The sequence below is a fragment of the Chinchilla lanigera genome, unplaced genomic scaffold (genome assembly GCF_000276665.1).
Source record: "Chinchilla lanigera isolate Chin_1 unplaced genomic scaffold, ChiLan1.0 scaffold00096, whole genome shotgun sequence".
Classification (NCBI taxonomy): domain Eukaryota; kingdom Metazoa; phylum Chordata; class Mammalia; order Rodentia; family Chinchillidae; genus Chinchilla; species Chinchilla lanigera.
This window is the reverse complement of record NW_004955497.1, coordinates 5,022,793-5,047,281: the sequence shown is the minus strand read 5'-3', so window position 1 is coordinate 5,047,281 and position 24,489 is coordinate 5,022,793. Positions and strand designations below refer to the sequence as shown.

The 24,489-nt window shown below is 43.1% G+C and overlaps 1 protein-coding gene across 4 annotated transcripts in view; it reads right to left on the bottom strand.

The window, feature by feature from the left end:
- The window catches only part of LOC102024131 (phospholipid-transporting ATPase IB), a gene marked incomplete at its 5' end in the record, with an annotated part of 454,403 nt that overhangs the window by 397,676 nt on the left and 32,238 nt on the right, over positions 1–24,489 (bottom strand). For all 4 annotated transcript variants that reach the window (XM_005406335.2, XM_013505503.1, XM_013505504.1 and 1 more), the window contains 7 exon segments: positions 494–563; positions 2,143–2,192; positions 4,916–4,998; positions 5,702–5,807; positions 16,699–16,774; positions 19,840–19,884; positions 20,247–20,335. In XM_005406335.2, the coding sequence (XP_005406392.2) occupies positions 494–563; positions 2,143–2,192; positions 4,916–4,998; positions 5,702–5,807; positions 16,699–16,774; positions 19,840–19,884; positions 20,247–20,335 (519 nt within the window).

Sequence of the window (24,489 nt, the reverse complement as noted above, 5' to 3'; positions counted from 1 at the left end):
ACAAAATGCCTGACCCAGGAAACGGACCGAAAGGAGCTGTAAAAATGCAATCACACACGCACCCTCCCCGTGGACCCGCTGCAATGGAAGAAAAATAAATCACAGTGACTGGGAAGCACAGCTGCTGGAGAACCACCATCTTTCAGACAATTTAAAGGAGCTTGTCACCGGCCAGCACAAATTATGGAGTCATAGCACAACAGTGGTAAAACTGGAACCAGAGCTCATCCTCCCCAGCGTCTGCCTCCCACGCTGAGCTGCTCTTTCTGAAACCAACAGCTGACTGGACGCACACTTCCCTGACTGCCTCTGCTGTGCCACTGAACCACAGTATCTTCAGGGGCCTTGTCCCTACGACATCAGCCCAAAAGAGCTGGTCAACCTCAACTCTAAGCAAAGGATTAGGGGTAAGAAGGTCAGCAGTTAGGAAAAGCAGCCAGTTAACAAGGTAACGAACAACGCCCTGCTTTGGAGGTACCATGCAGACACTTACAGCGCCCTTACAGTAGAGCCGAAGTTGTCCTGAAGGAGTTCGGACAATTACAGACATTCTTTTCCTGTCACTGTAAGAAAAAAATAGTCATCATGGTCTGTTCTATAGAAAGAAATTGTAAATGAATAGACGGGCCCTAATTCAGCCTGGGCCTTTTCTTCCCCTCCTCTCACTTCCTCACTTTCTCCTCCCCTGTCTGATCTTCCTACACCTTCACTGATGTGTCACCCCTCCGAAATACACGCAAGCCCCGTGGGGCCCAGGCACCCCTCTATCTGGCCTCCTAATTGCTTATTCCATTGGACCGTACGCTCCACAGAAAGGGGGCCTCAGGTCTCCAGTTCTGCATAAATTCCCACATGCTGACCTGCAGGGCTCTCTCTTACCTGGATTTGCATTCTTTCTCAGCTACCTTAGCAAAATTCTCTAACTTGTGTTTCAGTTTCTCAATGAATAAAGCAGATTACCACAAACTACCCCCAGAGGGTTTCCCAGGATTAAGTGGTATCAGGACAACAACAGGTTGATTAAAACAGAACCACCATGATAACCACAAATTTCTATTTCTCTTCCCTCTTCCTCTCCCATGGTCTTTTTAAAATACATCCTCCTATCTCTATCCATTTTCCCCTTTTTACTTAACTCCCTTTATACTCTTTGTCTGATCATTAGCTGATGGTTCCAGTTAATGCAGCCACTAAACAACAGTTTCCAACAGGAAACTTTTGGGGGGGGCAGTGTCAAGTCTACGGAGATGTGTAGTACGTCTCTGACCACACACTTCTACACGAACTACTCCTGTGATGAACCATCCCCGTCTCTCACTGAGTTCCCACCCCGAGGGCTCTGACCCATCAAATTCAAGCTTAAAATCCTAAAAGTATAGAGTAGGGCTGGAAAGAATTTCCCACAATGAGATAAAAATTGACCTTCACCAAACAACTTATAAAACAGGACAAAGTATGAATCATTTAACAGAGGTTCTTGAAAAAACCTCTAATTTCAACAACAGAAAAAGATATTTTTGAGGTAGCAATAAAACCTTGCTCTAGTATTAACCATCAATGTTAAAAAGGGAGGAAAGAAACCAATGTTAAGATGTGGTTCCTCATAACAAATCATGAATTTTCCAGGAGAACAAAAGAATCCAACAAATATTTCTAGATCTTGAAAAAAAAAAAAACTGAGCTGGGAAGAATGCATCAGAATACATATAAGAGAACTGCCCTACATGGACAAGGCCTCCGACGGGACTAACCGATCAGAGTTGTCATCATTTGTCAGTTCTGCAGGCCCCAGAGGCGCGCTCAGGTGTGGCAGGAGGCACGATCTCACCGGACCCGGCCAATGCCCACAAAAACACCCTCACACACTCCATCCAGGCAGATGGGCCTGCCCCTGATTATGCAGGGTCACCAGGCTCTGGAGAAGGAGGGACATGCAAGCGTAACCTTTTAGCAAAAAAGAAAAAGGACCTACTTCACTTCCTTTCACTGAAGTCACAAATTCCCAAAAAAAGGGCCAACGGGGGTGTATTTAACACATTTAACGCTTAAGTACTGATTAATCAGATCAAACAGCCATGCAAATATGCAAATAAAGTTGTTAAATAGATATTAAAATTTCAAGCGTACGAAGGAGAAGCATACCTGGAAAACTCCAAGACATTAAGGATTCCAAATGTCTGCTCCTGTCCCATCTGCAGTAAGAAAAACAAGCTCTTACCTGTGGCTCAAAATAGTACAATCTCACAGCATCTGCCCTCACTCACAAACGCCCTCCTCCCCGGTTCACTCACAAGTCTGACGGGATCACAGCGCCCTCTTCTGGTATGGTAGAAGCTTCTTTTCTCTCAGTTACCGCTAAGGCTCTTACATGAGAGGGAAAGACCCAGGCTACACAGCACCCTCAGAAACTTTGCGGCCAGTTATGCTGATGGGACGAACTGATCAGAGTCGTCATCATTTGTCAGTTTTGCACTTCGTCAAGTTCAGGATTCTACACATTTTATAAAGGTCTACACATATATCTTATCAGCGTATGTCCCCAATAGGGTGAAACCCCTGAATTTTCTGTCAAAAAACATGAGACTATCAAACTGAGTAAGGACCATAAAGACCGTACGGAGGCTCATGTCAGTTCCCGTTACATTTTAATGCCAAATGACTATTCCCCAAACTTAGAGGGAAAACCTGGAATTCAAAGCTTTGGAGGTTAAGAGTTGCAGATAAGGGATTATGAATATGCACCTGGTCTCAGGGCAACTAACCAATTAAATGCCCCTTTTCTTTGGATTTGCTCCAGTTAGAACATCAGTATTCACAATGTCTCGATCTGAAAAACAGTTACAGATTGCGTGCAGGCCATTTCCAAATTTTTTAATTTAATAACACATCACAATCAGTTTGAATCCAGCTCCTGCCACGAAGTACGTGACGTGCTTATGAACGATGACTGCACCATCCCCTCAGGTGTAACGGAAGTATCAATGCAGTGATCTCCCCTCCGCCATTCTGCACCCCATCTCGCTGCACCCTGAGGTACCCTACTGGTGCATTCACGCATGCCCCGCCCACTGCCAGCAGCAGCCTCCTCTCTGCCCCGCTGCCACACCGACCATGTCCACACAAGCACGGCACACGTGTCCACGGTCGAGGGGTCAGCAAGGACCCCTTGTGGAAAGAACTGGTGAGCAACTGGAGAATTTGTGGTTCAATTATACCCCAGAATGAGTGGTTGAATGGGATTGTTTTATTATTTTTGATACCCAACTAGTCAGGCCATCTTTCTTACTCCCAGAAATAGGACGTAATAAAACAACAAAGGGGGTCAGTCCAGCACCTAGCACTGTGATGACATGTCATGGGTTCTCTGCTCCCCGTACTTCTCTGGCTCCACGAGCCAAGCGCAAGCAGCTCCTCTGCTCACACTCAGCCTGCCCACACCCCACTTCTACAACGCAGAGACACGCACACCACCCCACACCTGAAAATGCTACCGCCAAGGCACCCCCTCTCCTCAAACTGACAGGGCAGAAGACCTTTCTTTCTTCCTTTCTTTTTTCTTTTTAGCTGTTATGTGGGAAATTCTATATTCAATCAGTACTTCATTCCACTAATAATAATTGCACATTTCCTTAAGCTAAATTCCCTCTCTTGATTGAAAAAAAAGTAAAAATTAACATGGTCTGATCTCCATATTCCAAAAGCAACCGAAGATGCCAGGAGATTGGCATTTTGTGTAAGTCTGATATTTAACATGTTTGGATACTTTCTATGTAAAAGGAAAAAATTAACTACTATCAACTCAGGATAACACCAATTGCTTGGAAGCAAACTTCCAGTACGTTAAAAAGGTCTAGGGACTTTCAACGTTAAGCTAAGCACTGTAATAAGCCATCAGTTTTCCCCAAATCGAGCGGATGGCAAAGGAGGACAGTAACTATCAGCCGCAGAGCGGCACAGCCCTTTGAACTTGGTCCTCACAGCACCAGCGCTGCGCCGGTCCTAACCATCGCTGTCACTGTTGCCCGTCCAATCTCGCTCTTTGGCTTTATTCTTGATACAGGCTGAGCATCCTTGACCTGAAAATCCAAACTCCAAGATGTTTTCAGCACTGACATGCTGACACAAGCAAAAGCCCCCACGCCTGACCTCCTGGGAGCAGTCACGGTCAAAGCACAGCAGCACTACACCCCTGTAAAAACGTCTGTCAGGCCGCGTGGAGAAGGCGGCTCCGAAACATGAATGGGTTTCGTGTTCAGTACCTGGAGCCCATCCCAAGGTATCTCCTTGTGGGTATGCAAATATTTCAAAGTCTGAGAAAAGAAACTGAAATCTGAAACGTGTCTGGTTTCCAAGCACTTTGAATAATGGATACTCAGTTATCCTGTCGCTAAATGTCTCTCCCTCTAGTCCGCAGGGAGGAAAACTCAAAAAAAAAAAAAAAAAGGAAAAATACATAAACTCCTTGACGGCAGGAAGGAAACACAGTCATATAAACAGAGAAGAGCTTAAGCTCTGGGTCCCCTCTCTCACAGCCGGACACGACGCCCTGTAGACAGAGGACCCCGCTGGGAGGGAGCTCTTGGACGCTGTTGCTACAGAGAGATGTGGACCTGCCTCACAGACAGAAGGACACAAGCCATTCTCCCAACTTTTAGAGAGAATACTTGCAAAGCCCTTGCCACAGGGTTCCGTCAGTGCACCGAGGACTTGTAGGGAAGCCTCTTTAAAAGAGAGAAATGATAGCAACGCCACATAACAGGTATGAGCTCATGCAATGACATAAAATCAAGCAACTGAGTGTTTCAAGTCTATTTTCTCCACTGAGAGAGAAGAAAAATGACATTCACAATGGATACATGATTTCAAACTTACACACAAGCTTCAAAACAGAGGGAGGTCTGGAATGTGCCCTTACCGCCTCTATGATGACCGAGTACGGCGTTCTGGCCGTGAAGACGAAACCCAGCTTCTTGGCCCCTTTCACCAAAGCAGCCTCATCTGTCAAGCAGAAGTTGGTGAAACGCTGGCTAACCCCGCCTCGTGACAGAATCGAGTTAAGGGCCATTCTTCAAACTAACACTCCGGGTGGTTAAGGAAGCCTGGTGCCACCCATGCAGTAGTAAGGGTTCGGGAGACAGGAGCCCTCGCTCCGCCTACCGCCGAGGCCCACGGTGAGCCCTTAGGGAGGATGCAAAGACGAGGGCCGAGAGCTAACTCACCAGAAGAGAGATCTGCACTCCTGCCGCTCTCAGTGGGATCAAGTTCTGCTGGTCAACCTAATACTGCACTCCCACTGCCTAAGCATCTCTGCCAAACAAGGCCATGTTTTTTAGTCGCAGTACTATGGGATTCAGAGCCCCTGGAAGTGGGCAAAGAGCAGCTAGCTGCAGCTGGAAAATCTACAACGTGTGGCCGACGCAGCCCGTTCTCTCTGGAATACTCTGCCTGGCCCAGTAACTACTGCTGGGAAATGCCCGCTGGCATGGGTCGGGTCCTCCCCGCCATCAAAGGGTCATCAAGACAGTCAGGAGAGCCCAGCACTGGCTCTTGCAAATTTCACCTCTGCAGCCTAACCTGGAAGTGGTGTGGGGCCAGCAGGGCCTGTGGGGGCAGGCTGCTCCCTGCCTCTCCCCCAGATCACCAGGGACACCCCCATCTTCAGGGCGGGGGCTGGCAGGGCACATGCACCAAGCGCCCTCACCTGGGGAGGAGGCCTGGTACAGGATCTCGTCTCCGTCCTTCTCGGGCACGACAGTGTGGCACACAGCCAGCAGGGTGAGGAACTCCTGGATGCAGGGCGCTGTAGGCTACAAGCAAGAAACGATGTTAGCCCCTTGGTCACAGTACTGATGTCCAAGGTGTAATCGAAATATACGCTAAACGTTACTTCGGTGGAAGACACACTGCCCTTAACCTTCCTCAAAATACTGCCCCTCGCTTTACACACACCGATCGCACCCGCTTGCCACTTTCTACAGCAGTCCTACAAGTCTTCTTCTGTGAGTATCTTTATGAGGTGGGGTTATAAAAATGGTGACTGCTACTGTCAGGGCCACCCAACGGAAAGGCAGGCTCCTAAGAACACCACAGCGCACCCTCATCCACCTTATTCACCACAGCTGGCACCGTGTGACTTCCGGCTCTTCCCTAAAATAAAAGTGACCACGAACGTAAACATTTCGAATGGATTCAGCACATCAAGGTAGTCGTAACGGTATACAGCTAAAGACACACTCATGAGAAAGGCCTTCCAGAGCTGCTTCCGAGGGTGGCAAGAGTGAAGGAGTAAGTGTTCAAAGCGGAGGGGAGGGTTGTGAGGGGGATTAATGACAATGTGCTCGTAAATTTAAAAGATTTTAATATTCACTGTATTGTTTAAATCACACCTCATACCTGGGCCCCTCATGCAAGTCACCCTCTGCTGTAAATCCAGTAACACTTCCCTGCTCTCTCGGCACGGGGCCCGGGTCCCCCAGGACGTGACACTGGTTCTCCGTCCAGTCACCGCCTGTCACTCTGGTCGGACGTCCTTTCCCACCGTCCCATCACCAGCTGTCAGCTGGTCCTCCCACACTCACCCCCTGGGATTCGGTGCAGCAGCCCCTGCACCACTTCTGAGTCTCAGAACCTGGCCACCGAGTGCCACCCACGCCCCCAGGGGAGAACCAAGAGCAGCAACCAGCCCCCCATCCCGCGCCACATCCCCGTGTTCCTGCGATTTGCAGGCCTCCTCCTCACTTCTGTAAGGTGCTGGCCCAGCAGGGTATCTGCCTGCCCCACAGAGGTACCTCCAAGCAGAAGACACTGAACCCACACGGGGTCACCAAAATACACAGGCCCCTGGCCCTTTCCTCCCACGGGCTTACAACCGTTTTACGTGTCTGATCTGTAATTTCATGGTCTCTGAGGGAATCTGACCACTGCCATTCTGAGCTGATCAGCTATCACATTAACCACCCTCACACACACACACACACACACACACACACACACACACACACCCACCCTTGTGCTTGTGTACCTGCTAGGAATGTGTGATCATGGGTTGATCAGGCCCGGTAACCATAGCTGCAAACCGTAACTCCCTGCGCCTGACAAGTAACCACAATGCCCTGTGCATGTGCAAGCCTTGTCCCTAACAAGTAACCGCAACTCCCTTCACTGACCCTCCGCACCCTTATGCTCACGACCCTTAGAAGCCCTGTGGCCGGTACAAGAGCAGCCGGTCTGGCCTCTAGGATCAGAGCGGTCCCTCTCAGGTTTGTTCTGAAACACGCGTATCGTGTGAGCTTGTAGCTGTTTCTTTTCCTTTTCCCTGACAATCTCAGTACCTGTAAGGCAGGGCGTCCCTCATGCATCACTATAAAAAAGTGAAAACCAAAGTTGCCCCAGGTATGCATTTAATCAAGTGCTCCTGTCTTCCTTGGAAAGAAAAAAATCCTACGATTTGCACTGAAATTAGCCAGTGTTTATAATTAGCAGGAAAACAAAGATTTCACACTGCCTTTCCCATCTAAAAATACAACGAGTCTTCCTATTCACCAAAGGCTTCTAAATCTTCTATTATGACCTAGTATTATCTTATTAATTTATTTGTTTAAAAAAAAATACTTGAGGAACTGCTGTAGGTGAAGCACCATGCTCAATGATACAATAGTGGGCCACGAATTTGGCCGTAAATTTGCCCTGGATACCTGTACTAAGCACCAGCAGACCAAAGCAACATCGAACATGATCATATTGACTGAACTCTGGCTGGCTGCAGGAAGCCCTGTAGCCAATTCGCTAATATTAGGCTCACACAAATAACTCGTTCATCTGTAAAGATGGGTTGACTGACTAAGATGTAGCCAACTGGGTTGTTGTTCTGGGCCTCACTTCTTGTTCTCTGCAAATGCTGTCAGATTACATGGTTCGCTGGAGTTCGTAGCACCCGCTCTGGTTCCGAGAGCTGCCTGCCTTTCAGTAACCCAGCCCTTCCCATTCCCTGGGGACTCATACCTGCTAGGCAGGGGCTCTAGGAGTCAGCTACACTTCCAGCCCTCAGTTTTTTGGGGGGTATGCCTTGTTTTGTTTTTCTTTGCTTAGACTCTACTAAATTTCACCGGTCTGAGGAATTTTCCACTTTACAATTGTATGACTCATTTAGTCTATCGCTTAATTTTTTTTTAATAAATGACATCCTTTTGTCAGTGCTTAGGATGGAACCCAGGGCTTTGTACTACCAGGCAAGCACTCTAGCACTGAGCTACATCCCTAACCTTCTACTGCTTTTTACACTATGAAGGGAATCTAATTCCCATTATAGTTCGCAGTGGCTAACTGTTGCGATATTAAGTAAAAAAAAAAGATTTTTTTAAGGTTAATTTAGCCTGCATTTGTAACAGCTCTTAGCAGCTTTGTGAGTTTCAGCTGACCCTCCAAGGTTCTCACGGCAATGCTATCATCTACAAACCATCTCTTCCATATATACTTTTTCAGCTCTTCTCTATCTGCGTGGACTTCAAAAATGATGTTCAAAGACAAGAGTGGTAACAACCCATCTTGTCCCGAGGTTACTTTAATACCAGTATCTTTAATGTGAGCTTCTTAAAGAAGCAACTGCCCATAAACTTGAGATAGATTTGTATTTTCACATTAGCAAGCACATAGCTGCTGCCTTATTTTTCAGGGAAGTTTTTTAAGTGATGAGTAGATGATGACTGCCGCAGAAACGATTTTACTTTCTTCTCTGTTATTATGACTTAGAGGCAATTTCATGAGAGCAAATCACCACTGTTCACATGGCTATTTCTTATCAGCCTACATGAACAGGCAGGACACATTAAATTCTAGTTCAGTGAAGGCAAATAAGTGAGACTAGAGGATCCACAAATTCCCCAGAGCCTACATCACAAAACATTTCACCCCAAAGCACTTGAATTTGGGAATTGGGTTTCAGTTCAAGATTGCCTTCCCCTGCTTCTGAGAATGACCTTTGTTCCACAGTGAACAATAAAAGGGGTCCTTTTGACTTTATACTAAAAAGATAAACTTAATAGTGGCATATTTTCTGAGAGTTTTAAAGAAGAGGTGCACACATAAACTGACTTTCAAAACAAAATTCCAATGACAAGGTGAATCTACCTTTGGTTCTCTAACTTGGCATTCTATAACAAATTAAGGAAAAGAGACAAAATTAATCTGAAGCCTATATGATGTTTGTAATGTATACATAAAAAGTATTCTTTTTTTTTTTTTTTTGGCCTCTCTGAAACCTCTTTATTGTAATAGCCTGCTAGGCTCCAGGTTTACACAAAACTTACAAACTGAAACCTTAAAATCTGGTAATATAAGGGTGATATATAAGATAGTGTTGGATATATACATATGTTTGTGTATCTACTTCATAAAACATAGATGAATGTATATTCGTAAAATCATTCCAAATGCCTTTTGTATACGTGACTTTGGTAAATCTTTTAAAAATTGCATTAGATTAAATTCATCAAATAAGAGTATAGATGTCTTTAAAGATGGTAAAAGATATTCTTCTATGTTATTAGCCAATTAGAATAATATGTAACTTAAGTATTAAAATTCAAGACATAAATTCCTTTGTTTTCTATATTACAAGTGCAGCAACTTTTTGGAAGTCCTTTGGCACAGAAAAACACAACGTTAACTATGTTGGTCTACTGTCATGGTTTTATAAGTAAGTTAAATACAAATGAGAAATGTTTATTAAAATTTATAATACAATATCTGATTATACTTGGATTTATTAAATGTATTTTCATACCTTGCTATGTAAAAGGGATTAAGGATTAGTTTCTTGGTTCATTATTGAATATGTCATTAAAAAATGAAATTCTAATATATAACTCTATAATAAAGGAGAGTTATATTTCTATTTTTACAGTATTTCCTTTTTTATTGTTTTTGATTAAGTTTATTGGTACATTTTAGATATCCATAGTGATACATCACAGACATGATTATCTTGATGCTTTTTTCCCATTCTCCTCCCCCTTGAGCCCCCTCATCCCTTCCTTATTTACAAAAGCTTTGTTTCCATTTTTTTTCTTCTATTCTCATTTTTTCCCTTTTCCCTTCCTTTCCTTCGCCCTCTCCCTCCCTCACTCCCCTTCCCATTTGAACCTTTTCTTCCTATTTTACAATATCTATTATTCACTTCAGCCCTTATTTACCCTTTTGGTTTCTCACAACAGAGAAACACTGTGATATTTACATAGGTGTATCTCATTTATTTCACTTAAAAGTATGGTCTCAAGGCTGCTCTATTTACCTAGAAATGTCTCAAATTTATCCTTTTGTAGGGCTAAGTAGAACTCCATTGTGTCTTAATTACTTTTCTCTCTTTGCTGAGACAAAATACCTGACACCCCAATGAAAGAGGGAAAGGTGTATTTAGCTCACAGTTTGTAGAGGTTTCAGTCCATAATTAACTGACTCTGAGGCAGGGTGGTGTGGCAAAGGGGCATGGCGGCAGACGACAGCAAAAACAGCAAGAGCAAAAAGGGGGAAAACAAGCCTCTTTCTGCCCCTTTTATCTTATCCAGATTGCTGGGATTAGATTGGTGTTGATCCAATCAGTGGAGTGATCCAGCAATCATCCAGCCTTAATCCTAGCACCCTTAATCCCAGAATAGCACTATGAGTTAGTCACAAACTCTAGATTCAGCTGCCTCCTAGAAACCCACTCCCCATGACCACATGAGGCTTTAGGGGGACATCTAGACACAAATCATAAGACGTTGTATAAAAAAAAAACCCACATCATGTCTATCCCAGTTGATGGGCATCTAGGCTGTTTCCAAGATTTAGTTATTACAAACTGTGCTGCTATAAACATGGGTGCACACATATCATTGTGGTGTGATGCTTTTAATTCTTTTGGGAAGACACCAAGAAGGAGAACAGCTGGGTCAACTGGAACCCTTGGGTTTAGTTTTTGGAGGATTTCCACACTGATTTCCAGTGTTTGTACCAGTCTACACTCCTACCAAGAGTGGAGAAGGTTTTGTTTTTCCCCACAGCCTCACTAACGTTTGTTATTGGTTGACTTCTTAATGACAGCCATTCTTTCAGGAGTGAGATGGAATCTCGGCGTTGCTTTAATTTGCGTTTCTCGAATGATCAGTGACGTTGAACATTTTCTCGTGTATTTATTTGCCATTTGTACTTCTGAGAAGTGTGTATTCAGCTCCAATGCCCATTTTTAGATTGGGTCTTTGTATCTGGGAGGGTCTGACTTTTTTCAGCTCTTTATATGTTCTAGATATTAGTCCTTTGTCTGAAGAACTGGCTAATATTTTTTCCCACTCTGTGGGTTGTCTTTTCACTCTGTTGGTAATTTCTTTTGCTGTGCAAAAGTTTCTTAATAAGATGAGATCCCATGTGTTGATTCTTTGTAGTATTTCCCTTGCAGTTTGGGTTTTGTTCAGGAAGTCTTTGCCTACATCTAGGTCTTCAAGAGATCTACCTATTCTCTCTTCTGGCATATTTACTGTTTCTGTTTTAATATTTAGATCTTTGATGTGTTTTGATTTTCCTTAATGCATGGTGAGAGACATGGGTCTAGTTTTAATCTTTGGCATGTGGAAAGCCAGATTTTTCAGCACCCATTTATTAAAGAGACTATCTTTCTTCAGTGAAGGTCTTTGGCCCCTTTGTTAATTAGTGAGATTGGCCTGTACTTTTCCTTTTTGACTGGATCCCTTTCTGGTTTGGGAACCAGGGTAATGCTTGCTTCTAGGAATGAGTTTGAGAATACTGCTTCCCTTTCAATTTCACTAAGGAGTTTGAGAAGTAGTGACATTAGATCTTCTCTAAATTTCTTGTAGAATTTGGCAGTGAATTCATCAGGACCTGAGGTTTTCTTTGTTGGCAGCTTTTTAATTACATCTTCAGTTTCATTGACTGATATTGGTTTGTTAAGAATGTTTATATCTTCTTGATTCAGCTTTCGCAATTCATATGTATCTAGGAATCTATCCGTTTCTCCTGTCTTTTCCATCTTGAGTATAGGTTCTCAAAGTAGGTATTGGTGATCTTCTGGGTTTCTGCAGGATCAATTGTGGGTTCACCATTCTTATTCTTAATTATATAGACCTTTTCTTTCTTTTTTTTATAAGGTTGCCTAGGGCTTGTCAGTTTTATTTAATCATTCAAAGAACCAACTCTTCAATTCAGTGATTCTTTGTATTGTTTTCTTAGTCTCAATTGCATTAATTTGTGCTCTGATCATTACAATTACCTCCCTTGTATGAGCTTTGGACTTGACTTGCTCTTCTTTTTCTGGAAGTTAGAGGTTCAACATTAGGTTGTTTATTTAGGCTTATTCTGTTTTTCTAATGTGAGAACTCACTGCTATAAATTTCTCTTGTAGGACTGCTTTCATTGCATCTCATAAGTCCTGGTAGGTTGTTCTGGCATTATTGTTTAATTGTAGAAGCTGATTGCTTCTTTAGTTTCATCTGTGATCCATTGGATGTTCAGGAGGGTGCTATTTAATTTCCATGTATTTATATAGTTTTTTTGTGGTTTGTTTTGTCATTGAATTCCAATTTCATTGCACTATGGGCTGATAATATGCAGACGTAAGCATGTTCTATGAATTAGAATAGCCTTTTTGTCTGCCCCAAGGTCCTAATTTCCCAATTTATTAGGGATGAGAAGTTTCTACCTATTTGGCTCAGCACCCAGTCCTTTGGTACTAGACTATGGTGATGATTATGACCCCAGATAATCATGGTGTTGTCATGCAAGGGAGAACAACTGACTACAACAGGTTGGACAACCCAGCTAAAGTAGTACAATTAGCAATAACAACAGCATCAAGTACAACCTAGAAACTGACAAGCTGTGGTAACTATTAATTTGGTACCTTTAACCACAGAAGCAAGACTCCATTTATATAACAAAATCCAACATAAACAGGAACTTGGATGCAGTAAGTTTCCCATTAGTAAGAGTGATTTTACCCTGTGTGTGGCAGAGGGGTAAGAGAGATAGGGGAAAAAATAGAGAGGTAAATGAAGAGAAATACAATAGAAGCAAGGCTGAAGGACAAGGGATGATCATCCAAGCCTTGGGAAACTGGAGGTAAGGACAAGAGAGAAAAAATGAAGGAGAAAGTAAAAGAATATTGAAGCAAACCAGAAAGACTAGAAACAGTGTTCACTCACATGAAAATATCAGCAATGTCAAGAAAGATATTTGAGGAAAGAGAGAAAAAAGGCAAAAAAAAAAATCAAAACATACAATAAAAGTAAAAACCTAAATAACCAAAAAACAGAGACAGAAAACGGAAAACAAAACGGACAAACAAAATTCCTCTGGTGTCCACAGTTCTGTAATAGTGTCTAAGTCAGAGCCCAAATCTGTGCTGGGTAATCCCGCCAAGTCTACAGCAGAATCGGTGCTGGGTGAGGGGCTTCTTGGCCTCTGGATGTGGGGCTGGGGCCAGAGTCTTCAGTCAGCAGCTTCCCGGATGTCTCCCGGCGGCCCACTCATGTCCCCTCACACTGCCTCTGTGTCACTCTCCGTTGCTGTGGTGCCCTCAGCCAGCTCAAGGCTCCTCCGAGTCTTGTGTACAGCTGCCCATCTCAGACCTTGCACAGCCTCCTGCTCCACTTCACTGGCCCGTGTCTCTCCTCTCTCACGCCACTGGGAGAAGGGCAGGGAGTGGGAGTGTGCTGTCAGCTAACTCACTGCCCCAGCCACTACTGTGGAGACAGCCAAGGGCTGCTCGGGTCCCACTTCTCTCTTGCACTGTTGGGAGCCGGGCAGGAGTGTGTGCCCACTTCCCACTCGTTGCCCTGCTAGGTCCCAAGGCTCCTTAAATCCCATGTCTCTCTCCTTTCTCACACTGCTAGGAGCAGGGCAGGAGGAGTGGTGCTGCTCCAGTCACTACCTTCACCCCCACTGCTGTGATCCCTAACCTGCTGGGACTAGAGGTTCCAGTTAGCCGCTATGGCACATACACACACACGCGCACGCGCGCACGCGCACACACACACACAAAACAAAACTGGCAGCCTGTTGCAGAGGGAGCAGCTTCCCTGTCACTCGCCCCATGTGTGCTGGCAAAATTTATTGCCAGGGTGCAGCACACTCTGTACGGAGGGTGGAGAAGGAGGCGAGGGCCCTTATACCCCAAATCTATCCTGTGTGGCTTGAGTTGGCCACACTACTGCCTTCCATCAGGCTTTTGAGAATCTCCAGGAATGGCTACTCCTCCATGTGCAGGCAGAGCCCTGTGGGCTGGTTTGCCAATTTATAACGTCCCATGCCTATGTTTTGTTTGATCTGCAGGTCTCTTATTTCAGACTGATTTGGGCACCAGGATCTACGTCCCTCCTTTTCGTCCAACTGCCTGTGCTTTCAGTTGACTTTCGATGAGTCACTCCAATGTGGCTCCTCCTCTGTTCAGCCATGTTGAATCCCCTGTAGTAACTCATTTTTGAAAATAAACTCTTTTCTGTAACTTCCAGGAATAAATACTTTTTATGCTTTCAAAGAACTAGCTGTTTATGGGGCTGGGGATTTAGCTCAGCGGCACAGTGCCTGCCTGGCAAGTGCAAGGTCATGAGTTACATTCCCAGTACCGGAAAAAAAAAAAAACAAAACAAAAAAAACAAAACCAACAAACAAAGAACTAGCTTTTACTGGAGAATGATGCATGTATACGTACACACACGTGCACACATGCCTACCTAGAAAGTAGGGGAGTTTGTTGTAGTAAAATATACATGGAATATGTATCATTTTGACCATCTGCAAGTATACAGTTCATTGCACTGAATAAATTCACAGTGCCACTTTACCACAATTTACACCGAAAACTTTTTAATCAGCCCAACAGAAATTCTGTACCCTTCAAATCATAATTCCCTATCCTCTCTTCCCTCTGGTCACCTTTCCCCTGATTTCTGACTCAGATTTTGCATATTCTTTGGGCCTCATACAAGTGGAATCACACAATATCTGTCTTTCATTTTACACTCTTTAATGTGCACAAAATGCTATATATCTAGAAATGAATATATTCCACTGGATGAACTTAATACAGAAGAACATTATGAATGCCTCAAATTGTTTTTGCACACCAAACTGCAGCTACAAAGGATCTAAATAATATATAGACACAGGTGATTTTTTTTTTTGAAAGACTAAAACTCAAAAGACCTAGGCACAATGACTCAACAGAAAGCTATCTCTGCTTCCCGGCAATGTGGAAATGTAGCCACGAGCACAAAGTCGCTGGAGCACACTGCAGTCGAGGGATGATATGAACTGCCCTTTGAAATTTTCCACAGATTGATTCTCTGACTCAGAGCCAAATCCTACCCTGGTTATCAGCCCACATTGAGCTTAACACAGTCCCAAGGGACCCAGAAACTCAGAAACAATGACCCAGGAAACATGAAAATTCTGCAGTAGACAGAATTCCTCCCCTGGGAGGACAATAAGGGTCTCCTTGGGTCAAATGTTGGCATTTCGCTCCATGATTCCCGGACAATTTAGATTGTCCATCTGGGGCATCCATAGCAAAAAGTCTCCACATGCCCCTTCCTTCTCCCAACCACATCTTGGCAAATGCAAAAGTGATGGAGGAGGCCCTGCATTCAAGTTGTTTTTAAAAAACTACTCATTGGGTGCATTTCCTCCAACAGAAATCTTCCCAAAGGAGAACACTGGGTATGGGCTCCACTCTTTACAGTGGAGGGTAGAGGGAGCCATGAAAGGTCAAAGGCTTCATTAACACAGCAGCCCAGAAGACCTCAGAATTCTGCAAGGATGTAAGAAAGTACAGCAATACTGGTCACAGCCAGAAGACTTCGACTAAAAATAGAAAATCAACTGTCTCATCGTGCTTCTACTGAACTGTGAAATACGGATTTTAGAAATACCCGCAAGAAGTCCATGCTTTGATGCTTATGACAGTGAATTCATATCAAAGTAACACCCACCTCTGTGAAAAATTAAACTAAGTAAATTAATAAATGGAACTGGACAGACTTAGGCTGTAGGCTTCGTAAATGTACTTGTCAATTCAATCATTTTACGCAACGTCTTTGTTACCTCTCGGAGCAACTCAAATGCTAAGGGAAGCACAGGTTGAGTGTCTGGACAGAGTAGGGTATAGTAAATGCTACCTGTCATTATATCTTGCTTTTGTTTCCTGAAGTATCCTCGTCAAAATGTATCCAATGACTTTTCAAGGTCTATCACCCCTTAGATTCACAGCTACAAAGAAAAGATACAGCAATGGTCTTTTTTTTTTTTTTTTTTTTTTTTTTTTTTTTTTTTTTTTTTGTAGCTGGAATTGAACTCAGGACCTTGTGCTTGCCAGGCAGGCGGTGTGCCTCTGAGCTACATCCCCGGTCCAGCAATGATTTTACAAAGCAACAGGAATCTGAACTGTTACAGAATTCTGTGGTGAGATCTGACCTGGTGCGCCACTTCATAACTTCACTACCTACTTAAATTCAGCTTTACACTAACTTACATAGTGCTCACCACCAAGCTCTTTGGAAAATCACCTTCCTGGAGTACTCACACAATAAGAATTGAAATGGTCTCTTTTCCCAGGCTCCAAAACTGCCACTTTCAAGGCCATGCACATATGTCACATCAATAACCATGACCCATGAGCTACTTGCTGGCTTAGAAGCAAAGTGGAGAACTCACATGGTGATCTTCAATGTTTTTCAGCAGCCGGGGATCATTAAAGTCGCAAGAATCGCTTGTGGGCGGAGGCATCCGACTGCGAGAGAAAACAAGAAGTATTTATCCAACTCAAAAGCTCCTGCTATGATGACTCAGACCCGGTAAGAATCTGACTTGAAGAAGAACCACACATAACAACTCCACAGACTTGTATCCAACCTCTGAAGATTTGCAATACTGTATGTTATTTCAAATCTTAAGATAGTAAATCCTTACTGTTATTACAAATAATATATCTTATAAGTTCCTATAAACAACAGCATAGTCACAAGGGAAAGAAACAGAAGCCAAGGGCTGATACTAAGACTCTGTTATTTCAGTTGGGCCCTGCATCAGTTCTACCAGAAATAAAATCCAAGAAAGTCTTCTCAAAGCAGACAATAGGAATGGCAGGATTGTATACGGGCAATCACTTAAGGCCAGAAAGAAAACGGGATGTAACAGCAGCGTGCTACCACACTAAAGAAATGTGGAGAGTAAGTACACTCACCTCTCTACTTGATCCTTAAACCCATTCTCAAGACAAAGATGATAAAAGACAGCAACATAGACACTGTCCATTTTAACTGAAAACATACTGTAGTCTTAGCAAGTGACACAGGAGAGGGAAAAACCAACCAACGGCTTCCAAAGGAAAGCACCCAAAACAGAGCTGATGCCCCCGGAGAACCCCATGAAGGCTAAGGAAGTGGTGGCGTGAGGCACCTGAGAGGTCCGTGACGTCCCTCCGAGGTACAGAGTGACAGGTAATCAGGCTCGTCAACTTCACTGGACTAAGAGACGCCTGGAGAGGTGAGTGGCTTGTGATGGCCCTGACTTCACCAAGCGGATGAACCCATGGGAGAAGATCACAGCTGGACAGCATCACGGGGGGCCTTGTTGAAGGACGAGGGCCAGAGGCTATGACCTTCAGGGCCACGTCCTGTTTCCAGACCTTTCCTCTCAGTCTCTGCTTCCTGGCTACCATGAGGTGAGCAACTTTCCTCCACTATGATGTGCTCTGCCTCATCACAGGCCCAGGAATGAGGAGGCCAAGAAACTACAGGCAGAAACCTCTGAGGCCATCAGCCAAAGCAAACCTTTCCTTCCTAAAGTCAGTTGGTGCCAGTATTGTGTCAGAGCAACAGAAACTAACTAACATTTACAAGGAAAGCAGATGTCAAGATAGTTTCCAAGCCCACTGGAAGGACCCTCAGCTTGCAAGAACCCCCTGCTCATCCCCCACAGCCAGACAACGGGGTTTCCCATACCCACAGAGGGTAGAAGTCCCGTTTTTTCAGAGGGCAAACCAGAGCAGCCTCTGCCTGGTGTATTATCCAGCACTGAAAAGAACGAACCTAACAAGCAATGAAAAAACATGAAGGAACTTTAAACGCATATTATTAAGTGAAAGAAGCCACTGAAACAGGCTATCTACTATACAATTCCAACGGAAAGGACAAGGACATTCTGAAAAAGACAAAGCTGTGGAAACAGTAAGAAAATCAGGTCACAAACTGAGTGCAGTGGTACACCCCTAAAATCTCAATTTTGGGAGGCTGAGGCAAGAGGATCACTTAGGCAACTTAGTGAGACCATGTTTCAAAATTAAAAATTTTAAGAAGGACTAGGGACACAGTTCAGTGTGGAGGCCGTGGGTTCAATCCCCAGTACTGGAAGAAAAATCAATGGTTTGCAGGCACTGGGGCTTGGGACCTCGAATAGCCACGCACAGAGGATTTTTAGGGCCGTGAAAATGCCCTGTGATATGATAATGATGCGTACACACCACCACAGAAGGTACAGTGCCAAGAGCGAGCCCTCCTGTGAAGTGCGGACTCCGGGTGGCAACGCGGTGGCAGTGCAGGTTCGCTGGTTGTGACCCACCCGCTACTCTGATGGGGGATTTTGATAACGGGGAAGGCTGTGGAGGTTGCCGCAGATGACAGGAAAAGAACTCTTTGCCTTCTTAATTTAATATGGAACTAAAATTCCTCTTTAAGAATATCTTACAGATGGCTAAAGTGGTCAATTGTATGTTTTGTGTATTTACCACCAAGAAAAATAATTTTAAAATGCATGCGCACACAGCCAGTGGTCACCAGACTTTTGAAGAAGCCTATAAAATTAAGAAATCAATGCAGCGAGGGCCAGGGTGGGGGCTGAGGGTGGGAGGGCAGAGAGAAAGACACAGAAACTCAGAGTGAGGATAGCGAAGTGCTTTTGAAAGCGGAGAACAGGAGCACATGGAAATTCTCACGAAGGAGGAAAAAATACCAGAAAGTAAAACAGCAACAAAACATGGACAGCAAAAGGAAAAGGTAATAAAATTAGAAGATCATCTCCAAAGGCTGAATATTTGCCTAACAGGAGACCTAGACAAAACAGAGAGGTTGAGGGGGGAGGGAAATTATCATAAAAATAGTGTAAGGACATTTCCCTAAAATTAGTAAGAGGAACTTTCAGGCAGAAATCACTCAGTAGTACTCCACTAATCGCTCAATATAATGAAGAAAGATAAACCTACGCCAAGGGTCACAGTTACATGTTAGTATGCTAAGAACATAGAGATAATATTAAATGCTTCCAAAGGGCTGGCACAGGGGCGCCAGGGGCCAGAGGTCAGGGGCCAGGTCCCGCATAGAGGAACAGATGCTAAAACTTCTCCCATGGTGGAAAAATCTATCAATGCCTACAACTTTAAACATGTTTAAATTAGCAATGTATTATTATGGACTATAGGAATAAATTTTTTGAAGCATCAAAGAGTTAGGGTTGGTTACTTCCAGGAAATGGCAAATTCTGGACCAAGGGCAAACCACTTTTGTTAAAAGCTGTGTAGCATGGACTTTTTTGGGTTGGTTTGGTTTGGTTTGGTTTGCTGCCAGGAATTGAACTCAGGACCTTGTGCTTGCCAGGCAGATGCTGTGCCACTGAGCTATACCCCTGGCCCCTATGGACTTTTAAAACTATGTTCATATCTAAATCTTATTCTAATTTACTCTCAAAATAACATATATGCAACTTTTATTCACATATAAAACATTCAGATAAGGAAGCTACTATACAATGATTCTGAAGCCTCTTGCACTGATGAGGCAAGAAGCGTGCGGATGTACTCACGAGAAGTCATCTGAGGACGGTTCTCTCGTCAGCTCTGGGAAATGCCTGGCAGGGAGGAAACATACTTGTCATAAAACCCATCAAAAACAGGCACTCAGATCCAGACATAGCTAAGAAACTTGCAAGCATTAGCTTAGCTATACAGATTTACAGGTTCACTGGGATTTCTTACTGTTATTATTTTAGAAATAAATCATATTTTAACTGTTTAAAGTTACATTGGGATTCATTTAAGCGATACATATATCCGATTTAAGTGGTACATAGCATCTGAGAGGAACTATATATCTGATCCCTCATAAACATCAAAAAGTCAAGACACTTGATGAGGCAGCTAAAAATAAATTTATCTTGGTGGAAGAATACAGGTGAAATTTCCAGGAAGTAACGAATACAAGCACACTTACCCGTAGGTTACTCCCGCAATGCTACACTTTTTGAAGTTCATGATATTGCAGGTCAGAGTCCCAGTCTTGTCAGAAAATAGATATTTTACCTAAATCAAAGGACAAAAGAAATGCACACCGAGAATGAAATAAGATGCAAAGATCAATAAATGACATCTTTCCTTTTGTATTTTTCAAAATCTGTATTAAATTTAGATGAGTAGACTTCCTGAAAGTAAAGTTAGTAACAAAAATTATATTTCAATTCTGAGATCGGTGGCAAACCTGTTTCTGTAACTAATTTTACGGTTAAACTGCACAGAATGTGCAAAGAAAGCTTCAGCAGGAGCCCTGGCACTAAGTGTGAGCATTAAGTCCTTTCAAACAGTATCTTAATGCCGTATTTCATTCTTCAAGGTACTGCTTGGGGACTTGAGGTGCAGCTCACTTGCCTAGCCATGCAAGGCCTGGGTGTGACCCCCAGCACTGCAAAGAAAGTTGGGGGAGCGAGTGCGCAGATAAGACGCGTATGAAGATAGAACGGATGTGGTAAAAGTTACATCACTTTTCAGACGCAAAAATACACAGATTAAACACATAACATTCTTGACACATCAAGGCGAACAGGGATGTCACTGAGTAGACCAACAAGCTAGCCATCTTGACAACATTAGCAAAAGAACCACGCTCCGCGTGTAAACACAGTGGGGAAATTATGCTCCCTCAGATCAACAATCTAGTGGAGAAGAGGGAAGGAACTCTGGGCAATGAGGAGAGCGAGTTTAGTGTGAGCTACGGGCCCTACATGCTCATGCAGACGCTTACAAATTCACCTCATCCTTCTTGGCCCCAGTTCCCACATTGGTGAGCTAAAGGGTACGGCTAGAAGATATGCACCATCATTCCACATCTGGATGTTATGTCGTGTATAGGAAGGGAGGGTGATTAACAGGACTGTCCCAGAGGAAACTTCTGTTTCTTAGTGATTTTTCTAGAGAGAAATCATGATGGGTGCTAGAAAACTTCCAGAGATCCTACAGAATTGGTCTAGGGAAACAGTATTTTATAGTTCCGTGGAAGAGAGATTCGTAACATGAATTGTTTACCATGTACTTTTTCTTTAAAAAAAAAACAACATAAACAAATACACTGAGAATGATTTTTAAAAATATCAAAGGACTTCCAAGTAAAGAAAAATTGTAAGGCCAAGGAAATAGCTCAGTGGCACAAGCACCTGCCTGGCAAGCACAAGGTCCTGAGTTTGATTCCTGGTACCAAAAAAGAAAAGAAGTGTTAAGAAAAATTGTTACAGCTGCTAATGAAGTTAAATATGACATACAAATACAAAATTAGTACACTGGCGGTAATTTATGCTTTACCAATAATCTCTTTAAATTTTTATTCTATTTTAATCATACATAGTTAGGGAGAATAGTATGATAATTCAATTCATGTATACATTGTGTAATGATTAAATCAGGGTTGTCAGCATATCTATCTCCTTATACATATTTATACATATGTATGGTATTTCAATAACTGTATAAAATGTACATTAATCAAATCAGGGTAATTACATGTCAACGATAAATTTTATGTAAGTTTTTTATAAAGTAAATCTAGGCGCATAAATATATAGTAGAATTGGCCTTCAAATGAACAGTGGTTCCTTCTGCCTTTTAAAAAAAGAATTAAAAGGCTGTATCAAAACATTAAAAATGAAAATTTTATAAGAAATTATCAAGATTTGCTATAAAATTCCCTATTGAATTTTAGTGTATCCCTAAAGTTCCAATTCAAAACTATCCAAATGTCGGCTTGGCTGGTTTGAGAGCTGCCTAGAGATTATTAAACACACTTCTGGGTTGTCTGGGTGGGTCACGGGACCGTGACCTTGGGGGCCATATTTGGTTACTGGCTTCTTCTTCTTCTTCTCAGGCTCTTTCCCTGCTTCCTACTCCCCAGCTGCTATGAGGTGACTAGCTTTGCTCCACCATGCCCTTCTGCCATGACGCCTTGGAACCATGGACTGGACCCCACAAACTGTGAGCCAAAATAAACCTCTGCTCCCTGGAGTCGGGGATGTCAGGTATTTTGCCCCAGCAAGAGGAAAACTGACTAATACACACCTCTCTACATCCCATTAGGGGAATGATTTTATTTGGGAGCTTCTTGAGTACATTCAGTCTTTCATTTCTTCAGGCCCAGTTCAATGGCACCTGAGAATGACTGTATATTGAGCACTGTGCAGAATTGACAAAGGCAACACACACCCTATGCAATCTTCCCTCAGTATCCTCAGGGGACTGATTCTAGGAAACTCCCTTGGACACCAAAACCTGTGGATGCTCAAGTCCCTTCTATAAAATGGTGTAGCATTTGCACAGAACCTATGTGCATTTTTTTTATATTCCTTCAATCATTTTTAGATGACTTATACTACGTACTGCTATATAAATACTATGCAAACAGTTGTAATACTGACTTGTTTAGGGTATAAGAACAAGGAAAAGTCTGTCCATGTTTGTTACTGATGTAACCATCATAGGTCCAGCTACAGTTTCAGTGTAGCATTGGTTGAATCTGTGGATGAAGAACCCACGGACACAAAGGGCCAGCTGCGCAGGGCACATCTGTGCTTTAAAAGTGTTCAGAAGAAAAGAGATATGTGATAACTAGTCCCATCTCTTACTTCACTGTATGTGTTTGCGAAGATTGTTATGGTAATGTAGAAGACAGACAAATTAATTTTACCTGGAAAACTGGAGAAGGCAAATACAGTCTGATTGTTATAGCTTGTGTTTAGCTGTCCCCTCAAAGCCTCAGGTGGTCCTAGGTGGCTGGATCTAGAGTGTGTGATGCTAGAATTGATTCATGGTGCAATGTTAGGATTAAGGGCACCAGGATTAAGGGTACAAGTGGTACCTGCTCTAAATTGCCTGGGTAAGATATAAGGGATAGAAGGAGCTGTGGTCGCCCCTTGTTGCTCTGCTACCTTCTGCCTGTCATGAACTGTTTCTCCTTTGCCATACCAACCTGCCTTGGAGGCAGCCAATTATAGACTGACACCTCTACAAACTACGAGCTAAATAAACCTTTCGTCATTTAATTTTGAGTGTAGGGTATTTTGTCTTAGCAATGAGAAAAGTAACTAAGACACATATATAACAAGAATGTACAAATTCTTATAGGAGTAGGATTTTATCATTGATGAAGCCTTTCTAGAAAGAGAAAATGTAGGCAAAAATAGAAACAACTACAAATGTAAAGAGTGGAAGCCCAGGGCCTGCTCTGGGTATTGCCCCTTGCCCTATGTACCTGGAGTGTAACTGGGCAAGGAGGGTAGGGGTATCAGCCTTGCTGAGGAGAATTTGTGTTCTGTGCCAGGGATGATCTCTTTAGTCACGGTCCACCTGTTACTCTACAAACTTAAGGGTGCTTCTGAAAAGGTACACAGTTCAAGAAAAGATAGAAAACTTCACTATCAACTCTAAAAATATTTCGAAAATAATATCAAAGAAACAGACTCACAAGCATTTTTGCCCATAGACTTCTATTTTATTACACAATTTGGTACACAAATTTGGGCTTTGATACTCTAGCAATAAATTCATCAAAACTGCATAAATCATTATCTTTGAGGGAGAGTTAAAGAAATAAAGTACTTCTATGTGATACTTTTCTAACTCTCAAGTAAATGAGACATTTCACCTGATCTTCACAGAGGGACACAGGATAGGGGAGACATTTCTACAACAGGAAGGGAAGAGTAAGGCCAGATCTGGACAATCTGTAGTCCCCAGTCTGTCATTCCTTAGCCAGGTGTGCTGGGGTAACTTACTCCTTCCTCGTCTGCACGTTGAAAATATAACATCCACCTCACAGGGTGGTTGGGAGGTTTACTATGCACAAAGTGAAATCCTAACCCTCACCACAATGCATTCAGAAACAGTTATTCTCTGCAGCAGTTTCAGTGGAAGAGGCAGACTTGATGTAAAGTGCAACTCAGGGGAGTCAGGGGAAAGTGCTAAAATCACTTGTACCCTGGAATACAGGCAAAATCTTGAGGCTACAAGTGCTTCCAAGAGCCCACACACAGTTTGTGAAGCTACCCACTATCTAGCCACCTTATACATTGTTTTCCCTGCCATTTGCCTCAGATAAGCACTTTTTAAATGGGTCCAAAATTATATTCTACTATATTTTGCACTATTTTTTTGCAGGCATCTTCTAGGTGATAAGATACAGCTATGTCTCAAAAAGC